The sequence below is a fragment of the Caenorhabditis elegans genome, chromosome IV (genome assembly GCF_000002985.6).
Source record: "Caenorhabditis elegans chromosome IV".
Classification (NCBI taxonomy): Eukaryota; Metazoa; Nematoda; class Chromadorea; order Rhabditida; family Rhabditidae; genus Caenorhabditis; species Caenorhabditis elegans.
This window is the reverse complement of record NC_003282.8, coordinates 224,763-245,133: the sequence shown is the minus strand read 5'-3', so window position 1 is coordinate 245,133 and position 20,371 is coordinate 224,763. Positions and strand designations below refer to the sequence as shown.

At 36.6% G+C, this 20,371-nt stretch overlaps 4 protein-coding genes across 7 annotated transcripts; 3 read left to right on the top strand and 1 right to left on the bottom strand.

The window, feature by feature from the left end:
- Nucleotides 1-1,003: 1,003 nt before the first annotated feature.
- On the bottom strand, nucleotides 1,004-4,683 carry cogc-8 (Conserved oligomeric Golgi complex subunit 8). The gene is made up of 9 exons (NM_067482.4): nucleotides 4,482-4,683; nucleotides 4,311-4,435; nucleotides 4,090-4,260; nucleotides 3,928-4,038; nucleotides 3,675-3,878; nucleotides 3,511-3,621; nucleotides 3,309-3,427; nucleotides 2,625-3,180; nucleotides 1,004-2,000 (listed from the first exon to the last, which is right to left on the bottom strand). Exons 1-9 carry the CDS (start codon nucleotides 4,543-4,545, stop codon nucleotides 1,230-1,232), a joined length of 2,232 nt encoding a protein of 743 aa, NP_499883.1. The 5' UTR covers nucleotides 4,546-4,683; the 3' UTR covers nucleotides 1,004-1,229.
- Nucleotides 4,684-4,826: 143 nt separating this feature from the next.
- On the top strand, nucleotides 4,827-7,543 carry fnta-1 (Protein farnesyltransferase/geranylgeranyltransferase type-1 subunit alpha). Its single transcript, NM_001392242.1, has 4 exons — nucleotides 4,827-4,959; nucleotides 5,011-5,515; nucleotides 6,671-6,914; nucleotides 7,059-7,543. The coding sequence occupies exons 1-4, from the start codon at nucleotides 4,836-4,838 to the stop codon at nucleotides 7,170-7,172; spliced, it is 987 nt and encodes a 328-aa protein (NP_001380029.1). The 5' UTR covers nucleotides 4,827-4,835; the 3' UTR covers nucleotides 7,173-7,543.
- A 140-nt stretch (nucleotides 7,544-7,683) lies between these two features.
- Nucleotides 7,684-12,661, top strand: ints-13 (Protein asunder; the record flags this gene model as incomplete). Of its 3 annotated transcripts, NM_067480.5 has the most annotated exons (8): nucleotides 7,684-8,119; nucleotides 8,345-8,549; nucleotides 9,056-9,368; nucleotides 9,644-9,736; nucleotides 9,888-10,107; nucleotides 10,558-11,161; nucleotides 11,631-11,860; nucleotides 12,291-12,661. In NM_067480.5, the coding sequence occupies 8 exons, from the start codon at nucleotides 7,684-7,686 to the stop codon at nucleotides 12,536-12,538; spliced, it is 2,349 nt and encodes a 782-aa protein (NP_499881.1). The 3 variants fall into 3 exon arrangements, with proteins under 3 accessions (NP_499881.1, NP_001368353.1, NP_001368354.1); NM_001379999.1 differs by lacking the exons at nucleotides 7,684-8,119; nucleotides 8,345-8,549 and having other exon boundaries at nucleotides 9,201-9,368; nucleotides 12,291-12,538; NM_001380000.1 differs by lacking the exons at nucleotides 7,684-8,119; nucleotides 8,345-8,549; nucleotides 9,056-9,368; nucleotides 9,644-9,736; nucleotides 9,888-10,107 and having other exon boundaries at nucleotides 10,626-11,161; nucleotides 12,291-12,538.
- A 699-nt stretch (nucleotides 12,662-13,360) lies between these two features.
- gtf-2H1 (BSD domain-containing protein) lies at nucleotides 13,361-19,695 on the top strand (the record flags this gene model as incomplete). Of its 2 annotated transcripts, NM_067479.6 has the most annotated exons (6): nucleotides 13,361-13,526; nucleotides 13,694-13,878; nucleotides 15,344-15,635; nucleotides 16,263-16,504; nucleotides 18,329-18,484; nucleotides 19,096-19,695. In NM_067479.6, 6 exons carry the CDS (start codon nucleotides 13,361-13,363, stop codon nucleotides 19,651-19,653), a joined length of 1,599 nt encoding a protein of 532 aa, NP_499880.3. The 2 variants fall into 2 exon arrangements, with proteins under 2 accessions (NP_499880.3, NP_001368352.1); NM_001379998.1 differs by lacking the exons at nucleotides 13,361-13,526; nucleotides 13,694-13,878; nucleotides 15,344-15,635; nucleotides 16,263-16,504; nucleotides 18,329-18,484 and having other exon boundaries at nucleotides 19,228-19,653.
- Nucleotides 19,696-20,371: the final 676 nt, after the last annotated feature.

Below are 20,371 nucleotides of genomic sequence, written 5' to 3'. Positions count from 1 at the left end.
AAATGATTGAAACGAAGAAATGAATCAAAAGATAGATGGGCGGTACCGTGTCGACCTTGGACTACACGTTGATATATTGATAATCGATCTTGATTAAATCGAATGGTGGGGGAACACTATTGAAGAGTCGGTCGTAGATGGTTTATGGCTGAAAGGGGTGGAGCATCCATGGAGAAGATTTACTGCGTGGTTGTAAATGATGATCTTTAAAAGTTATGGTCATAAATAACCAACAACCTTTTCCTTCTCTGTGATCATCTGAACACTTGTAAAAAATGTATTATCGTAAATTCGTAGAAATTTGACATGTCAGTTTAAAGGAGCACATTGTTGTTTTGAGTGGGTCTCGACGCGATCTCAGTCATAGTGGGCTCTTGTTCATTTAATATAGACACGATGTGTCAAAGTGTCTCATTTCGGTTTGATCTACAAAAAATGCGGGATTTTTCCCCAAAAAAAATGTGACGTCAGCACGTTCTTAGTTAGCCATTCGAAATTAATTGAAAAGTCTGCGTCTCTTCTCCCACATTTTTTGTAGATCGAACCAAATAAGGCACTTTGACACCACGTGATAGGGAAATCAGCTATTATTACTCTTTCAATTAAAAAAGGGGTGTAGCACTAATAGAGACTGCAGCACTATTACGGGAACACAAAATTCTGAGAATGCGTATTGCGCAACATATTTGACGCACACACACAAAATATCTCTTAGCGAAAACTACAGTAATTCTTTAAATGACTACTGTAGCGCATGTGTCGATTTACGGGCTAAATTTATTTCATTTCATTCTTAAGATGAATCTGTATTATTATCTCTTTTTTTTTGCTTAATTTTAATATTCTATCGATAAATGAATGATTTTAATTCAATTCGAAAATCGAACCTGTAAATCGACACAAGCGCTACAGTAGTCATTTAAAGAATTACTGTAGTTATCGCTACGAGATCTTTTGCGCGTCAAATATGTTGCTCAATACGCGTTCTCGGAATTATGTGCATTTATTTTTTAAAAAAAGCTTTAAAAAAATTTCCTAGAAGATGTTAACACGAAATAAATGCGAATTCATAAAACTTTGCTGGTTTTTGGAAATGTTTTAATATTGTCATTGAGAGCATAGCCATATCCGTGATAAACTTTTAAATTCAAGTAACATTAAAACCCAGAATTATACATTATCATTATCATCACACTTGAACAATTAAAAAACACATAAAAATCAATAAATTAATCATCTTTTTTACATTTTTCCTTCGGTGACTCCACTTCTTTTGAAGAAATTTCTTGCTCTTCTCCATCATCATCTCCCCATCCCCAGCCTTCTTCTTCTTCAATTGGATCATCTTGAGTCAATTCCGTGAGGTACTCACTAATCGGATCGAGTTGAGGCTCGACGGCAATTTTCGGAATTAAAACCGCGGAATTTAAGTCAATTTCATGAAATTCAGGCTCAGTCGAGGTGATAACCACTTCCTTGTGCTCTTGCTCCCGTATTTCTTGATTTTCAGAAGTTTCTCCGAGCTCTAAATGAGCTTCAGGATTGTGAGCGGCCTTCGCTTCAGATTCTCCGAAATTTTGAGGTTCCATGGGCTCAGGAGGCGTCTCATGCAATTTCTCTGGCTCAAATGCGGGTTCTTGCTCTTTTGTTAGCTCAGAAGTCGTCTCATGCTCTTTCACAGGCTCAGATACCATTTCCTGCGTCTCTGCTGTCTCAAAATCCGTCCCATGCTTCTTCTCTAGCTCAGAAGTCGTTTCCTGCTCCTTCACAGACTCTGAAGCTTCTTCTTGCGGCTCCGCGAGCCCAGGACCATCCTCTACAGTTTCTTCCAAAAAGAATTTCGTTTTTTCTTCTTCCGGTTTCGTCGGTTTAAGTACATTTTCCAATCCGATTTCCTCTAAAGTTCGTTTCTGAAGAAGTGGTTTCACGATTTCTTCGATTTTTTCGGCTCCATCACAGGACGCGGCGAGTTGCTTCATGTCGAGCTCGATGAATTGAAGCTGAAAATGTTTCAATTTTTTTGGATAACATTTTTCAAATTTGCACTGAATTTGCACTTTCATAATTTTAGTTTAGAATTTCAGCCAAAAATGTGAAATTCTTCTCCTCGAGAAGTACACGAGCTTCGTGACTCGACACATATTACGGGAACACTAAATTTTGAGAATGCGTATTGCGCAACGTATTTGACGCGCAAAATATTTCGTAACGAAAACTACAGTAACTCTTCAAATGACTACTGTAGCTCTGGTGTGTTGATTTACGGAAATCATTTATAATCGATAACCTATGAAAAGAAAACACAAAAAATTGGGAAAAAAATTAAAAAACTTGTATTATTGTGTTTTCTTTCTAGCATTTTATCGATTATAAATTATTTGCGTTTAGCGACACACTAGAGCTACAGTAGTCATTTGAAGGGTTACTGTAGTTTTCGCTACGAGATATTTTGCGCGTCAAATATGTTGTGCATAACGCATTCTCAGAGTTTAGTGTTCCCGTAATAGCCGTGTTAAAGCTTTAACGGAGACTTGATAATTTTCAAATACAGATTTTTTCTAAAAAATCGGAGCAAAATCTGTAGTCTAAAGTCGATAATTTCTCAAATTTTTTAAAATCCTTACATATTGCCGCTTAGAAATCGAGGATCCAAAAATCTTGCTAACAGTTGCCGGCGGGAAGAAGAATGCGACACACTTCTCAAAGAACGGAGCCACACTGGTGCACACGATCCGTACCGCCCGGGAGAAATTGGCCGAGTTGGAATGAGAACTCGCAAGCCACGTGAGAATCGAACGAATCGAATCACGAAGTGACACGACGACAGTTGACAGGACAACTGGTGTTAGAATGAATCGAAGTCCATTGAGAGCATCTACCACTGAATTCGTGTAAATTGTCATATCATCCCAGAGACTCAGTTCGGCAGCAGCCACTGGTGGAGAATCTGGAGCAGTTTCGAATTGAGGAAGTGATGCTGGATCTATTCCGATCATGACAATGTCCCGGGAAGATCCTGTCAGTCTACTCGTCGCTTCTTGTACATTTTGACGGAATCTTTGCTCAATTAGTTTTGTTAGTTTTCCGGCGATCAGTGGTCGGAAATCGATGCCCATTCTTCCGAAAGATGATGCCATTGCCATTAGTTTTGTCCACACTGCTGACAGATCGACGGCTGATCTGAAATTAAGCACATTTTTTTTAATTTTTAATTTTTAATTGGTGATTTTCTCCGGAATTTCTAAAGTTTTAGTGGATTTTCCAGCCAAGATTTATGGAGAATCTCAGAAATTGGAGAAAATCCTCACTTAACATCCGCCTTTGTGATAAGATCCAACATTTTCTTGACATTCGAAATAACCCATTGTGACAGAATCGAGTTTGGTGGCAGAACTGGCCATGATTCCCATCTCGGATCAGCATTCGGCTGAAAAAAAAGTGAAATAAAATTGTTTTATTATTCTTGGCTATTGTTTTTTGCTCAAAATTTTTTCGATTTGATTCCCTTACATTTTTTCGAACAACTTCGTTTTCCGGAAACACTGCAAGATAAAGCACGAGAGTGTCGTACATACTGGTACGGTAGATCTCGATCGCCTGCACAATCATGTCAACATTTCCCTGAAAAAAACGAAATAAATTGTATTAAATATGTTGTGATTGGCATTTCTCACTGAAATATCTAAAATCTGTTTTTCCAGATAAATATCCCGGTGCTGAAGAACGGCGATTCTCAGCTGATTCGCTGTCAATGAGGGCATCTTTCGAACGTTATTCACAACTTTGATGGATTCTGCAAGATCCAGTGGCCCAGCGAATTTGTTGAAAAGTTCCTCCAAAAGATAAGCACGAGCTTCGACTAGGTGGTCCGCGACTTTCTAGAATTATTTTTTACGTTTTTAACAGGTTTTCCTGGGGATTTCAGACTTTTATCAGCGGATTCCGGTAGAGTTGAGTCTGTTGTTGAAGTTGCAAGCCATAATTGGTCAATGTGTAAGCCAGATCATAGTATCCTGCACGAATGCAAATGTCCATGCGCTAAAATGTTTTAAAATTACAAAGAAAAAAGAAAAGTAGATGTAGAATTACCGAGGGTAGCGTCAAAAGCTCCCAGATCGGATTTGACTTGTCCAGTGCTTTTCTGACAAGATCCTGCTCTTCAGAAAGCTGTTTAGCTTTTGCTCTAAACTCTACAAACGCAGAAGTCAACTCCTCTGCTTGATCCGACAGATTTACAGTTTTATCGCGCATTTCTCCGAACTGAAATTATTTAGGGTTTAGACTTTAAATAGATTTTTTCGTGAAATTACAGTTTTCGAGCAATCGTGAGTGGCTCTTCCAGCGTCTGCATATGTTCCATAATTATTGAATGCTAAATCACTAATCTGGGCGTCAATCGCCTTCAGCTCGCTGGCCAGCAGCACCTTTTGACGTCCTGAACGATTTTTCGATGAATTTTCACATTATTGCAGATTACTTACGCATTTCTTCAAGTCCCATATTGCGAATATCATCTCCATTATGAAATATATAATCAGAATCCATGATTTCCTACAGTAAAGGCAAATCGGCGATAAGAAAGAAATCGCGTTGGCTGCCCGTAAATCCACATGAGAGCCGGAGTGTTTGCGGAGAGTGCGCAGGAAATTACGACACTTTGCACCGTTTAACTTTAAATCCATTTTTTTTCTTTTCCGAGTTGTTCGAGCATTTAAGACGTTTTTTCCAGTTTCCAGCTCAATTTTTATTGAAAAATATTTAGAAAAAATTCAAAATTTAATGTTTTCCCCTTCAAAATCCAATATTAACGAAAAATAAGCTTGCAGGCGGAGAAAATGTCGGACAGCGATATTCCATCTTCAACTCTCTACAAAGATAACGTAGATTGGAAGGATATTACGCCGATCTACCCGAGTAAGGAGGAAGAAGTTGCTGTTAAGATCGCTGTTACGGAAGACTGTAAGAAATTTTGAGATCAAATTAATAATTATTCAAATTTTAATTTTGCAGTCACCGATGCTTTCGCCTACTTCCGTGCAATTCTAATAAAAAACGAGAAGTCGGATCGAGTGATGGCACTTCTCGAGGATTGCATTAGACTTAATCCAGCGAATTACACAGTTTGGCAGTATCGCCGCGTGTGTCTCACCGAGTTGGGATGGGATTTGAAGAAGGAGATGCGGTATCTCAGCGATATTATTCAAGAATCACCGAAAAACTATCAAGTCTGGCATCACCGTCGCTTCATCGTCGAAACGATTGGAGAAAGTGCGGTGAACGATGAGCTTCATTTTTGCTCGGAAGTCATCCGCGACGAGAACAAAAACTATCACGCGTGGCAGCACCGTCAATGGGTTGTACGGACTTTCAAGGTTCCACTGGAGAAAGAGCTCACATTTGCTCTTCACATGCTTCTTCTCGATAATCGCAACAATTCGGCGTATAATTATCGCTATTTTCTGATGACTCTCTACGATAAGACGGAGGATGCGAGCCAGCTTGACATTGAGATCAAGTAAGGAAATATAACAGCGATCAATTTTTTGTTCACGATTAGCGTTTTTAGTGGAGAAACATCTATCTGATGTAGAAAGCGATTCAGAAACTAAAAATCTCCGAAAATTCCAGAATATTCTTCTCAATTTCTGATTTTTAGTGATGAAAACTACCTAAAAATTGAAAACTGTCCAAATATTTGATTAATCAAACATGAAGATAACTTTGAAAGTAAAAATTTTTGGTTGAGGCTGAAGAGTTTGGGTGAGGCTAAGAGTTTGGTTGAGGCTAAGAGTTTGGTTGAGGCTAAGAATTTGGTTGAGGCTAAGCGTTTGGTTGAGGCTAAGAATTTGGTTGAGGCTGAAGAGTTTGGTTGAGGCTAACAAGGAAAGGAAGTCAATCTAGTATCGGACTTTAAATTGAGACGTATGTCATTTGAAAGCTTATGTTTAGACTAGATCACCACAAAAATTTCAGCGGCGGAACTCAACTCTGAACCCCTGAAATCGCCATCTGAAAATTTTTCTCTGCGCCCTCCTAGTTTTCAATACTATTTCGTACTTATTCATTTTACTTATACAAAAAATGATTTTCAATCATTATGAAATGGTTACAAACATGGAAAACAATAAAAAACAACGGTTGATGGCCGAATGGTAAACGCTTGGAATAATAAAATAAAGGTCTCGTGTTCGATTCTTTCAGTGGAAATAATTTTTTTCTTCAACTTTTAAAAACTGCAATCGGGCCCTTTGTAAAAAATTGTAAAAAATTGTAAAAAGGCTCAATTCGAAGAAATATGTAGCTTTTTGCATGCCCGGATACAAAAAAATAGTTTTGGAATTTTTTCAAAAAAAAAAATTTTTGACCAAAAATTTGGTGTCCAATGGATCGAAAAAATTTCAGATTTTTTTCAAAAAAATAAAAATTTCCAAAAAGCTCCCACATTGTTTGTTAGACCCTAAAAACCCCCAAAAACAATTTCTAATCTCTCAGAACCCCTTTTGAGGCCATTTACTTGATATAGAAGTCAGCGAAAAAATGCACTGGAGCATAGATAGATTGACTTCCTTTCCTTGTAAGAGTTTGGTTGAGGCTAAGAGTTTGTTTGAGGCTAAATAGTTGTTGCACATCTTCCATTAAACTTGAACACAAAACCTCTCAATTTTTCTAGCCTCGCCAAGAAGTTCATTGAGAATATTCCGAACAACGAAAGTGCCTGGAACTACCTCGCAGGGCTTCTCATCACAAATGGAGTAACCTCGAACAGTGATGTTGTCAGTTTTGTGGAGGATTTGTATGAGACAACTCCTGAAGAGAAACGGTCACCATTCCTTCTTGCATTTATCGCCGATATGATGCTCGAAAATATTGAAAACCAAAAGTCTGCGGAAGAAAGCGCTGGGCGCGCTAAAAAGGTTTGTAAGTCTAGAAAGTTCATGAGAAATGGGATAACATTGGAGAATTTTTAACTAAAAATTTCCTTTTTTTTAATTAAAAGTGCACATTTTCGCTTTAAATGAATTTGCGCTCTAAACGCCTCAAATTCCCGAAATTTCCAGCTCTACAAGGATCTTCAATCGATCGACCCGGTTCGAGTCAACTACTACCGCCATCAGAGTCTTCTTGCTCAAACGATGCTCATCAAGGCACAGACGAAGGTCACTGCCAAGTAATTCTTTCTGAATTCCACGTTTTTTTTGTATTTATATGTTTTTGTGTAAGTATATCCCAATGATTTCCCACAATTTGCCGTCCTACTTATTTATTTAAAAAATTTTTTTTTAAATTATTATTCAATGATGCTTTTTTTATAGTTTATTCTTAATTTTTATACCTTTTGTCACGTTTTTTAGTTGAAAGGCAAGAGAAAATGGAAATTTCCGAGGCACAGCGGCACTCCGATATCTTTCATGCGCCTTTAAGTTTGGAGTACTGTAGATTTTGAATTTTTTTTCTTGAATTATTGCAAATAATTGAAATATTTCGAAATCAACTGTTTATTCATCATTTCGGCTACCAGTTTTCTTTGTTTCTGAGAGAAATATTAAAAATTTATTCTTCTTTTCCAAATTTAAATTTCGATGATACAAGAACCCCTGACAGAATTTAATTTTTCTCGGGAAAAGCGTTGTTTATTCTTCAAAAAAAATCGATTCTAAATTTCTTAAAAATAAAATTATTAAGATGGAACAACGGGATATGAAAACCGTTTTTCTGCTGGATCGGAGCGCGAAATTCGTGGAAAACTGTAACGAAACGTTCGATGTCACAATTCGAGAAGGCCCAAAACAGAAGAAACTTCAATTCGAAAAAACCATTTGGACGTGGTGCCTTGAGGGAATCTTCGAAATGCACAGAATTCTGAGTGACGTCTATCCACGTGGCACTCTACAGCTTCGATTTGCCCTGGCGGACTTCATGGGAAAGATGTTGGATACGCAGTGGACGGACGGATTTTTGACTCGAGAAGAGCTCGGAGAACTCATTGAGACTGTGAGCCGCCCGAGTGAGGCTAATACTGATATTACACCAATTGGTGGATTGACTATGGCCATTGAAGCGTTGGCTGTGCAGTCGCCTGAACAGAGAAATTATAATTATGATGTACGATATAGTGCAAGTGAGTATTTCCTTTTGAAACATTAATTATTTTATCCAAAATCGTAATTATGATCATCTGGAAATCTTTAAAAAAAAGGTTTTACACTAGTTTTACACGAAATCTATGGTTTTCAAGCCTTTTTTACGTAGAAAAACTATCGAAAAATGATTTAAAAAAATCTTGAAAAATCACTGAAAACCCGCATTTTCCGTTAGAAATCTACCTTATTCTGAAAATTTCCAGACAAACGTACAGCTCAAAACTCGGAAGTAATACGCGTGACACGAGAACTCAGAGGTCTTCCACCACTTCCAACTGTTCAAAACGCCGGAAATTTGATTATGTACACCCGGTTGAATACTCAAGAGGAAATGGAACAATTACAGACGGAGATTGTCGAGTTAGTTGTGTCACGCAACAAAATCGCCGACGCTCCTTCAAATAAAACGTAATATTTTGATTATAAAATCGGTTTTTTCGCCAAAAATCACAAAAAAGAACCCAGTTTTAAGACATTTTGTAAACAAAAATCCGGGGCCTCACTCATACTATTCAGTCTCGCAGAAAAATCCAGAGAGCCTCAACCAAAAATCCAGAGAGCCTCAACCAAAAATCCAGAGAGCCTCAACCAAAAATCCTGAGAGCCTCACCCAAAAATCCAGAGAGCCTCAATCAAAAATCCAGAGAGCCTCAACCAAAAATCAAGAGAGCCTCAACCGAAAATTCTGAGCCTCACCCAAAAATCCAGAGAGCCTCAATCAAAAATCCAGTGAGCCTCAATCAAAAATCAAGAGAGCCTCAACCAAAAATCCTGAGAGCCTCAACCAAAAATCTAGAGAGCCTCAGCCAAAAATCTAGAGAGCCTCAGCCAAAAATCCCGAGGGATCAATTTTACCAAGCAATTTGAATAGATTCTTACCATAAACTTCAATAAAATTTAATTTATCTTTCCAGATTCTGCCCAATTACTTCTCTTCGCTTATTCATCGTGAATTACTATGCCACTGGAGACGAATGTACAGTAAAAACTCATTCCCTTCAAGCTCATCCGGATCTTCCACTGCTCAAAATTTGGGTAATCTCACGAAAAGCCGCGGATATGTGTGACGCGATTCATTCATTGCTTGTTGATGCATTCGATCTAGGATCAACTACAGTAACCAAGATCCCAATGAAAGAAGACAATCGAGGATCTTCGAATTATGATGTTGAGCTGTTTCATTCGGGAAAAGTTCATGCGATGCTCAAGGAGAATAACCTTATCGATGTGAGAAAATGAAGAGGGTTTAGGACTTCTTAATAACTTTTTCAGAAAACAAATTTTGTATTGTAGATACCGTACCCGCTAGTACGGTAATTATTGCATCCTTTCAAAGTAATTGTTTTAACTCCGTTTTTCGGAAAAAATTACTTTGGGAAATGCGGAAAGCTTATCAAAGTGTTCTTCTCCGGATTTTTAAAATTTTTTAAATAAAAAACAATGTGGCGGATGCATATTCTTCCATTTTCAAGCCTGAGAATAAATTTTTTTATAATTTTCAGACGGTGAGCAAAAAAGGCGACTCGGACAAGGGTGTAACTTACGATACAATGCGGCTCACCTGGACCACAGCTCCCAAGACAAAATGGTCATTGGTAAGGAAAAAAAAGAAAAAGTTCCGAGAAGAACTTGAAAATAGAAGATTTTCGGTTTTTTTTGCCTAGAAGAACGAGAATATTCCATAACTCTGCCACTTTCAACAAAAAAAAACCAATTATAATCTTTGAAAATCTCAATTTTTTACAGTTCCCATACCACGGAGCAGCTGTCCCGTGTACTACGGCTCAAGCATATTCCCGCCCGTCAGCCTGCCTTACCCAATTCGTTCGTGATGGTCGATGTGTGATGCTTGATTCGGAGAAAACTACAGAACTCGGAATGAATATGCATGAAAAACTTGTCTCACATTTGCTTATTGCGAATCGTGGAAGAATTTTTATTCAGGAAATTGATTTCATGCAGAAAAGTTTGTAATTTATACAATTATTTTGCCGTCGAAAAATCTCACCGAAAAATCCTGAGCCTCTTTATCCTGATAGCCTCACCCAAAAATACTGAGCCTCAACCAAAAAATCCAGAGAACCTCAACCAAAAATCTTGAAAGCCTCACCAAAAATCCTTAGCCTCAACCAAAAATCCTTAGCCTCAACCAAAAATACTTAGCCTCAACCAAAAATACTTAGCCTCAACCAAAAATACTTAGCCTCAACCAAAAATCCTGAGCCTCAACCAAAAATCCCTAGCCTCACTCAAAATCCCGAGCCTCAACCAAAAATCCTCAGCCTCAACAAAAAATTCTTAGCCTCAACCAAAAATTTTTCTGAAATAATTTTTATATTTTCGCAGAAGACAGAAAACTCGGTCACTATTTTGTTTAAATTTGAGAAAAAAAAATTCAAAACCCAAACATTTGCAGAAGCCGACCGAATCGCTGGAAAACTGAAGCGTCCACGTGTGCTTCATGCTCCGGAGGATCCGATTAATATGAACCAACTTCGGCACACTTATAAGCAGCTCGAGCTCCGTTTTGTCGCCAAAAACCGCATGGACGATAATTTGACAGAAAAAGAGACGGAGAAATGGACAGGATTGAAGAATTCAGATTTGAAGAAAAGATTTCAACGAATTTCCAAAAATATTCCATGTTTCGCAGCGGATACATTTATTTTCAATGAGAAAGTTACACCAAAACTCGAGCCATTAATCAGTTTAATCACAAAAACTACATTATCAGAAAATGACGTGGATAAGTGTAAACAATGCATTGTAACACTTTATCAAATGAAAAATGAACGACAATACGTGATTTCACCGGAATCTGACATCAAAATCAGCTCAGTTCGGAATTTGAAGGATCCAGATGAACAATTGAGAGTGACATTTGTGGAGTTGGCTAAACATATCATGAAATATGTTACTTTCTCTGAAAAACATAAGGAGATTTATAAGACCTATATGACTACATTGAATGTTGATAAACTGTTGGAAGTTGATTTGGATGATGATGAAGCTGTTGATAAGTGAGCAGATTTTCAAAAAGGAATCCTTTAAAAGTTGATAAAAAATAAAATAACGAATTTTCCTTTTTTTTTTCTAAAAAAGTCTTGTTTTAAACAAAATTATGACGTAGCGCAATTTTTTGTGAATTTCAGAAAAAAAAATTAAAATATTTTTTTTAGTAAATCGAGAAAAATCGAAACATTTTCTAATTTTCAAAACTCAAAAAAAAAATCAAAAAATGAGTAAATGAGTGTTCTTGTACTTTTTCTCATTTTTAGATTCAAAATATTTCAATTTTCTGGAAAATGAAAAATTGAATCTTAGAATTTTTTTTGTTTTTCGAAATTCTGAAAATTTTTAAATTTGAAATAAAATAGTATTTATTTTTTAGAAATTGAATAATCACGATATATTTTATGTTTTCGTTTTTTTTTAAATTAAAAACACATCTTTAAATTAGTTGTCAAAAAAAATTTCCAATTCTTCCAGAATGTTCGTGAAATTCTCATTTTTTGGAAAATCGGACACCGCTTCAAAAACCGATGAAGATGAAGATTCCAGTGATGATGAAGACGAGGAAATCCTTAAAAGTCCGGCATTGAAGAAACTATTTGGTTATGTGGATGCACGAGATGAACGAAAATATGAAGAATTATATGGTCAGGGATTCAAAAAGAAGAAGCCTGAAGTCGAGGAGAAGCCGATTGTTATGGCAAAAGGTTGGAAAAAGTTGTGGGAGTTCTACTGGAAATATCGCTAAAATTCCGCAAAAATCTACTGACAAATGAGAAAATTAGGCTGTAAAGTCTGAAAAAAATGAACAAAAACTTTAAAATTCTGAACATTTACGTAAAGTCATCTGGAAATTGCAGAATGTGCTTCCTTTGGATTTTCTGCAATTTCCTGATTATTTTTTAATTAAAAATTCTTAATTTATGATTTTCTGATCACTAAAAAAGTGAAATTTGAGCGATTTTCTGAGTTTACCACTTTTTTCAGCTGAATTACAAACATTCGAACTAAAAAAAAAACAACTTATATATACAGCTCTAATGTTCAATAATTTTTTTTTCGGTAAATGCAGAATACAATATAATTGAAAAAACAAGCTGAATTTTTAAAAAATTGCACAAAAAACACAATTTCCAGAGATCAAAGTGGACATATTCTCGAATATGTGTGACATGCTTGAAGTAAAAGAATCGAAAATTCGTCGAGAATTCGTTGGCCGAGAAACGCACGGAAACATTGCTCCACTTTACCCACAACTTGCCGAAAAACTGGAGAGACCTGCGAGCCCGGCTGCCACAGAACGAGGAACTGAACGGGTTCGGAATACCGCTGAACGAGGAGGATCCGGTACACCACCACCTGGTGGACGAAGAAATTTCCAATAATTGATCTCTTGTACTATTTTTTTTCTGTTTTTTGAAAGAAAATGCAGGGTTCTTTGTGTTGTAATTAAATGAATCTTTGAATTTTGCTGCCATTATTGAAATTATAGATTTTTCGAAAACTAATGGTTTTTAACCACTGAATATTTGATTTAATTTCTATTTTTGAACTGTAAATTGAAATTACGCATTTGTTTTCTTTTTTTATGTTTCGGAAAAAAAATCGATAAAAAATACCTTCCAAAAATATGAAAACTGAATTTTTCGCTTACTTATACTGGATTTTTAATTTAATTTTGGTTATAAAATTAACTAATTCCTTGCGAATTAATTAATAATTATCGTTTTCCTACTTAAATTTTTAGTCACAATTGTGCACAATTGTTTCCGGATAAAAACACCAAAATTTCGTTAGTTTTCGAAATTTTTGGGAATTTTTATAAAAAGAAGTATGTTGAAACTGTTTCCGAATTTTCGGATTTTTGAAAACCCGGAATTTTCGGAGAACTTTTAGAAAAAATTTCGAAAATCGCCAGTTTTGAAAATTTGACTAAATTTGAAATATATTCGAAATTAGTTTGTGGAATATTTTGCGATTTATTTCCGAAGTTAAAAAAAAATTTCCGTTAAAAAAAGCTTCTGTATCTTAAACGGAACAGATTAATTGCTTTAAATATTGAAACATTTTCCGCAAATTTACAATCTTATTTAAATTTGTGCCTTAAGTTTAAAAACATAAACTCATTTTGTGTGGGGTCTCGCCACGATCTCCAGCATCTCCAGCATTAATCGATAAACCAAAATTTAAAAAATACATATTTTCAGATGTCAGACGAGTCGGAAGCGTTGCTCCGGGTTGACCATGTGAAATATCGAAAAGCTGGTGACGGAAAATCTCCAATCGGTCGGCTGGCTCTTTTCACAGATTTTATCGAATGGAGGGATAATGCGAGTCCCGAGGTGTTCACTTGCAAATTTATTCGCATTAATGGTGAATATTTTGTACTGTAATAAAACATATTCTCAAAAACACTCAGAAAGTTTTTGTTGTAAATTTCAAATTGAAAACTTCCAGCCAATCATCGTTTAACCACGCCCACTTTGAACCAATCAGGACTTTTTTTTCAGATTTTAAAAATTAATTTTAAATATTTTCAGGTCAACGTGTCTCACCGCCGCACAAGTCGAAAGTACAACTGCAACTAATTTTGAAAAATGAAGATCAGGCGACATTTGTATTCCTGAATCCGAGTGCGTCAAAAGAAGATCTGGTTAAAGAACGAGACGCAGTGAAAGAGGCACTTCAATCGGCACTTGTTAAGCATAGGCATCGTGTTAATGAGGTGATTAAATGGAAGAGAAAAAAGTAGAAAACTAGGCCATTAAGGCTTTGGGCTCTATGTACATTTACGAAACCTTATTTTTGAGGCTGAGATTTTGGGTGAGGCTGAAGAGTTTGGTTGAGGCTGAAGAGTTTAGGTGAGGCTGAGAATTTGGTTGAGGCTAAGAGTTTGGTTGAGGCTAAGAGTTTGGTTGAGGCTGAAGAGTTTGGTTGAGGCTGAGAATTTGGGTGAGGCTGAGAATTTGGTTGAGACTGAAGAATTTGGTTGAGGCTAAGAGTTAGGGTGAGGCTGAAGAGTTTGGCTGAGGCTGAGAATTTGGTTGAGGCTAAAGAGTTTGGTTGAGGCTGAGATTTTGGGTAAGGCTGAAGAGTTTGGTTGAGACTAAGAGTTTGGTTGAGGCTGAGAATTTGGGTGAGGCTGAGAATTTGGGTGAGGCTGAAGAGTTTGGTTGAGGCTAAGAGTTTGGTTGAGGCTAAGAGTTTGGTTGAGGCTGAAGAGTTTGGTTGAGGCTAAGAGTTTGGTTGAGGCTAAGAGTTTGGTTGAGGCTAAGAGTTTGGTTGAGGCTGAAGAGTTTGGTTGAGGCTAAGAGTTTGGTTGAGGCTAAGAGTTTGGTTGAGGCTAAGAGTTTGGTTGAGGCTGAAGAGTTTGGTTGAGGCTAAGAGTTTGGTTGAGGCTGAGAATTTGGGTGAGGCTGAAGAGTTTGGTTGAGACTAAGAGTTTGGTTGAGGCTGAGAATTTGGGTGAGGCTGAGAATTTGGGTGAGGCTGAAGAGTTTGGTTGAGGCTAAGAGTTTGGTTGAGGCTAAGAGTTTGGTTGAGGCTAAGAGTTTGGTTGAGGCTGAAGAGTTTGGTTGAGGCTAAGAGTTTGGTTGAGGCTGAAGAGTTTGGTTGAGGCTAAGAGTTTGGTTGAGACTAAGAGTTTGGTTGAGACTAAGAGTTTGGTTGAGGCTAAGAGTTTGGTTGAGGCTGAAGAGTTTGGTTGAGGCTAAGAGTTTGGTTGAGGCTAAGAGTTTGGTTGAGGCTAAGAGTTTGGTTGAGGCTGAAGAGTTTGGTTGAGGCTAAGAGTTTGGTTGAGGCTGAGAATTTGGGTGAGGCTGAGAATTTGGGTAAGGCTGAAGAGTTTGGTTGAGACTAAGAGTTTGGTTGAGGCTGAGAATTTGGGTGAGGCTGAGAATTTGGGTGAGGCTGAAGAGTTTGGTTGAGGCTAAGAGTTTGGTTGAGGCTAAGAGTTTGGTTGAGGCTAAGAGTTTGGTTGAGGCTGAAGAGTTTGGTTGAGGCTAAGAGTTTGGTTGAGGCTGAAGAGTTTGGTTGAGGCTAAGAGTTTGGTTGAGACTAAGAGTTTGGTTGAGACTAAGAGTTTGGGTGAGGCTAAGAGTTGGTGTTGGTTGTTGTTTGGTGGTTGTTGGTGGCATAAATCAACCTTATTAAAATACCGCACAAGTGTACGGAATTTTTCAAATTTTCAGCTGGCAAAATCCGTGGAGAGCCAATCAAAGCAAGTGGAGCTTCAAGCAAAACAAAAAATTCTTCAAGAAGATCGAAATCTGGAGAAACTTTATCAAAATCTTGTCGCCACAAAACTCATCACTCCAGACGATTTTTGGAGTGATTACTATCAAAAAGAGGGTGTTTCGGAGGATAAAATTGGAATTAACGGTGCATTTCTCGCAAATATCGTGCAACAAGAGGGTACAAATGGTGTTCGTCTAAATTTGAATCCCGAAATTATTCAGGCGATTTACTCGACGTATCCAGCTGGTCAGTATTGGCAAAACCGCGAGAATAAAAAAAAATGCAAAGAAATTCTGAAATTCACAATTCAATGCGAATATTTGACGCGCAAAATATCCCGTAGCGAAAACTACAGTAATCCATTAAATGAATACTGTAGCGCTTGTGTCGATTTACGGTCTCGATTTTCGAAATGAATTTAAATAATTTATTTATGGAATATCAAATTTAAGCAAAAACTGAGAAAATGATACGAAGAAACGAAGGAAAATGGAATATCGCTGTCACTATTCAAAATGAACCTCATTTCGAAACTCGAGTCCGTAAATCGACCCAAGCGCTACAGTAATCATTAAAAAAGTTACTGTAGTTTTCGCTACAAGCTAATTTGCGCGTCAAATATGTTGCGCAATACGCATTCTCTGAATTTTGTGTTCCCATAATGCAAACAATTTTGAGATTTTTGCAAAATTCCAATTTTTTTAAAACTCGAGCCTTTAGTAATATTCCAAAAACTTTGCATTTTTGAAATTTAAAAAAAAACGGAGTTTTAAAACGTTTTAACGATTTTTTTGTACTATTGTCCAAAATCCTGTAGTTTTTAATTTTGAAAGGACAAATTAAAAATATTAAATTAATAAATCAGAATTTCAGTTCAAAAGAAGAATCTGGAATTGGTACCACACGAAATGTCCGAGGAAAATTTCTGGAAAAAGTTCTTCCAATCTCATTATTTTCATCGTGAACGTGAAGTTCTTCCGAATCCAAAAGATCCATTTGCGGAATGTGTTCGGGATGATGAAGAGGAAATGACAAAAATGACTGCGGAAAAGATTCAGAGAAAACGTTTCGATTTGGAGCATATTGATGATAATGGGCTTAGAGATTTTATTCATGTCAGTGAAGCTGCACAAATTTTTGAAAATGATTTGAGCTTTTGAATTGAGCTCACCGAGAGCTTCAAATTAATGAGGTTATTCCAGTAGTGTTGGAAAATAATTTGTAATACACTTCACGGGGTTCTGGCCTTTCTCATTGAATTTTCGCGCTCTATTGAAAATCATCTGCCGGACAACGCGTGGAAAAGTGTCGTGTACTCCACACGGGCGAGACCCGAAGAACTCGGGGGATGTCCAATTGGGGGATTACCAACTCGGGGGAACCGTGGCTTGCAATACGCCCATTTCTGCAACTGCCGCACGGTTTTAAAACTGTATTTTTATCAATAGAGCGAGGATCAACAAGAAAAAATGATTTTAAAACCGTGCGGCAGTTGCAGAAATGGGCGTATTGCAAGCCACGGTTCTGTGGGCGGGGCCAATGCCCCGAGTTGGTAATCCCCCCAATTGGACATCCCCCGAGTTCTTCGGGTCTCACACGGGCAAATACATCAGTTTTACAACAAAAAACGAGCCGCGACGCGACGCGACACGCAACGCGCCGTAAATCTACACAAAATCTCTCCGACCAGGGCTGAGCAGCCGCCCAAAAAAATCGGCGATCGGCGATCGCCGATCGCCGATGGAATTTTTTTTTCGGCGATCGGCGATCACAAATTGCCAAAAAAAAAATCGGCGATCGCCGATTGCCGATTGCCGATCAGTGTGCGTCTAATTTTTTCAATTTTAAAATCCTAATTTTAAGAGCTCTTTCAAATAATTTTTTATAAAAACAGGAATATTAGGCAACGAAAAGCACTCCTTGATACCTTAAAATTCGAAAAGTAGTGAAAAATAGTCCGAAAATATACCTTTTTCCTTCTTCAGAGGGGCCTATCTTGGGCTATAAAATTTCATCGGCGATCGGCGATCGCCGATCGCCGAGTTCTATTTTTCTTATCGGCAATCGGCGATCGCCGATCGCCGAAAAATCGCCGATCGCCGATTGCCGCTCACCCCTGTCTCCGACCCAAAATACCCTAGTTCGGCGAACTCTGCCATTTCGATTTATGAGGGAAGCCAGAATTCCGTGACACTTGTGACGGAATTATTCTACACTTTTTCAAAAATTTTCCGACACTACTTAAAGAACCCATAAGTATAAACATGTCATATTTGAAAATTTTCGTGAAAAAAAATCTGAAATTTTACCTATTTACCGAATCTGGGAAAATGTCGACTTTTTGAGAATATTTTTTTTTTTTCAAATTAAAAAGAAAATTCAAGCTCCTTAACATTGGAAAAGGTTTGAACCAGGGGTGTGCGGCAAATTTGCCGAATTTGCTCGGCAAATTTCGAAATTTGCCGCACATATCAAAAATTTGACAATACAATTTTGACCTAAACGATTGATTTTGTCCTCAAAACTTAAATTGCACAAAATTGAATTAATTTTATGTTTAAGCACGCGGAGCTTATTCAGAAACCTAATTTTTTTTTCAGAATTTAGTAGTTTTGGTGCTCCAAAAAACATCAAAAAGTGTCTAAATTTGCCGAATTCGCCGAACACGGCAAATTTTGAGATTTGCCGCACACCCCTGGTTTGAAAAAAAAAACCAAAAACTCTAATTTTTTTTGTTGAATTTTTGAATTTCTTTGAATTTTTTTAACCAAAAAGCATTAATTTTCAATATTTTTGATAGCTGAAATTTGTTTCAAAAAGCTTTTCCAAAATAATTTTTTTTTTAACTGGAAGAACCTGGAAAATCGTGAAATTCGAAAAAAAAAATCAGTTTTCTTTAATTTTTTTTTGAAATTAGAAATTAATTTAACTGTTTCCAGAAATCGGAATCTCAACAGAAATCAGCAAAAACTACACTAATCAAACGATGCAATTATCTATCAGAAAAGATTCTTGCGACTTCTTGGCGTTCCGGTGAAGCAGCTCCAACAACTTCAGCTGCTGCAAATCAAAAAAAGGGATTCGGAGTTCTTGATGTTCGTGGTTCAGTTCACCATTTTTTCTTTCTGAAAATATAACAAATTTTTCAATTTGAAGATTTTCAGAATCTTTATATTAATTTTGAAAAAGTTTTTCCAATGAAAAATGCACCCATTGAAGGGGCGTGGCCAACTAGGCTCCGCCCACTTAATGGAAGTTTGTGGCAATTGTTTTTCTTCATAAAAACATTTTTCGTTTTAGCCGCCAAGGATTTTGCGGAGAAAATTAATGAAAAAATTATTGAGTATTTGAAATTTTTTCCGAAAAGACATAAGAAAATCGAAAAGGAATACTAAATTTTTGTGAAAAATTCAATTTTTGAAAATTTTGCAATTTTAGGAGAAAAACTTAATTTTGTGCAATTTTTCGAATAAATTTTGAAAAAAATAAGGTTTTTTGGAAAATCAAAAAATTAAATTATATATTTTTTGACTTTTCGAATCATTTTTGCAGAAAAGAAAATTTTGCGCAAATTTTTGGAGAAAAACTAATTTTTTGCATTTTTTTTCAAAAAAAAAAACTTTACAATTTTTGCAAAAAAAAAAAAAAATTTTTTTTTTGCAATTAGAAATAACTAGGTTTTTTTCATGTTAACAATTTTCTTCAGAGACTGGTTGCCGAAACCGAGACCCGCCTGGAATCTGAAGATCTCGCCACAAAAGAAGCTGAAGATGAAGTTCAAATAGTCCGAATCAGTTCATCAGCAAAAGCATCACAAGCCAAGTATTCAAAGCCAGATATGACAAGATACAAGGCTCTAGTGACAGATTATTTCCAAAATAGTTCAGTTGAAGATATTCTTCATCGAAATGAAATGCTTTTGGATCAACAAGAAATGGAGACTTGGGAAATGGAAGAAGCTATGGAAACGGATAATAATGAAGTTCCACCACCAGAGAATTGGTGTCAAAGTGCTGGGGATTTGGCAAAAGTTCGAGATGTTCACAGTGCGGTTCGTGAGATTTGCCGACAATTCTGGAAGTCATTCCCACCGATCGACAAGGCTTCAGAGGAAAAGCTCAATCGAATGGCTGGCACATTGAGCAAATATCGAGATGATATTAGAAACAGTGATATCAGTAAGGAGAATCTCACACATTGTATTCAAATGATTGATCTCGCCGTGGACAAGTTTGAAGCTTATGAAATGAAGAAAATGAAATGAATCTCTTAATTTTTAATTGTGAATGAATTTGATATTGATTTTTTTCTTTCTTTTTTTTGGGAAAGAATTAATTTTTGGCATTTTTGCAGAAAAAAAAAAGAAAAAAGAAGCACATTACAATATTTGGGGAGGCTAAGAATTGGTACAGGGTGGGTTTGAACCTAGATTTTCTGAATTCAGCATACATGAATTACCCGTTTTCAACAAATTTAGACCACTTTTTATTTTTGCCCAAATTTTTTTCAGCCATCTAATGACTGTTCTTTTTTTTTTTGGGCAAAAAAAATAATTTTTCTGAAAACGTTCGAAACTACGGGAAATTAGAAAAGGGCAATTTTTTTAGTGTTCTCAGATCAATTTTGAGTCCTCTAACTACAAAATTGCCCATTTTAGAGGAGTTTCAAAATTGTGCATTTTTGCCACTTTTTAATAGTTTTTGATGGGTTAAACCTAGATTTTCTGAATTCTCCATATATGAATTACCTGTTTTCAACAAAATTAGACCACTTTTTATTTTTGCCCAAATTTTTTTCAGCCATCAGACTGTCCTTTTTTTTTTGGGCAAAAAAAATAATTTTTCTGAAAACGTTCGAAACTACGGGAAATTAGAAAAGGGCAATTTTTTAGTGTTCTCAGATCAATTTTGAGTTCTCTTACTACAAAATTGCCCATTTTAGAGGAGTTTCAAAATTGTGCATTTTTGTCATAAATTGTCATT

Excerpts from the sequence above, each read along its gene's own strand:
- fnta-1 (NM_001392242.1), top strand. The coding sequence starts at position 4,836 with ATGTCGGACAGCGATATTCCATCTTCAACTCTCTACAAAGATAACGTA. Across the intron at positions 5,516-6,670 it reads CAGCTTGACATTGAGATCAA|CCTCGCCAAGAAGTTCATTG; the intron begins GTAAGGAAATAT and ends CAATTTTTCTAG. Across the intron at positions 6,915-7,058 it reads GCGCTGGGCGCGCTAAAAAG|CTCTACAAGGATCTTCAATC; the intron begins GTTTGTAAGTCT and ends CGAAATTTCCAG.
- cogc-8 (NM_067482.4), bottom strand. The coding sequence starts at position 4,545 with ATGGATTCTGATTATATATTTCATAATGGAGATGATATTCGCAATATG. Across the intron at positions 3,622-3,674 it reads AACAGATTTTAGATATTTCA|GGAAATGTTGACATGATTGT; the intron begins GTGAGAAATGCC and ends CGTTTTTTTCAG. Across the intron at positions 2,001-2,624 it reads CGATTTCTAAGCGGCAATAT|CTTCAATTCATCGAGCTCGA; the intron begins GTAAGGATTTTA and ends AAACATTTTCAG.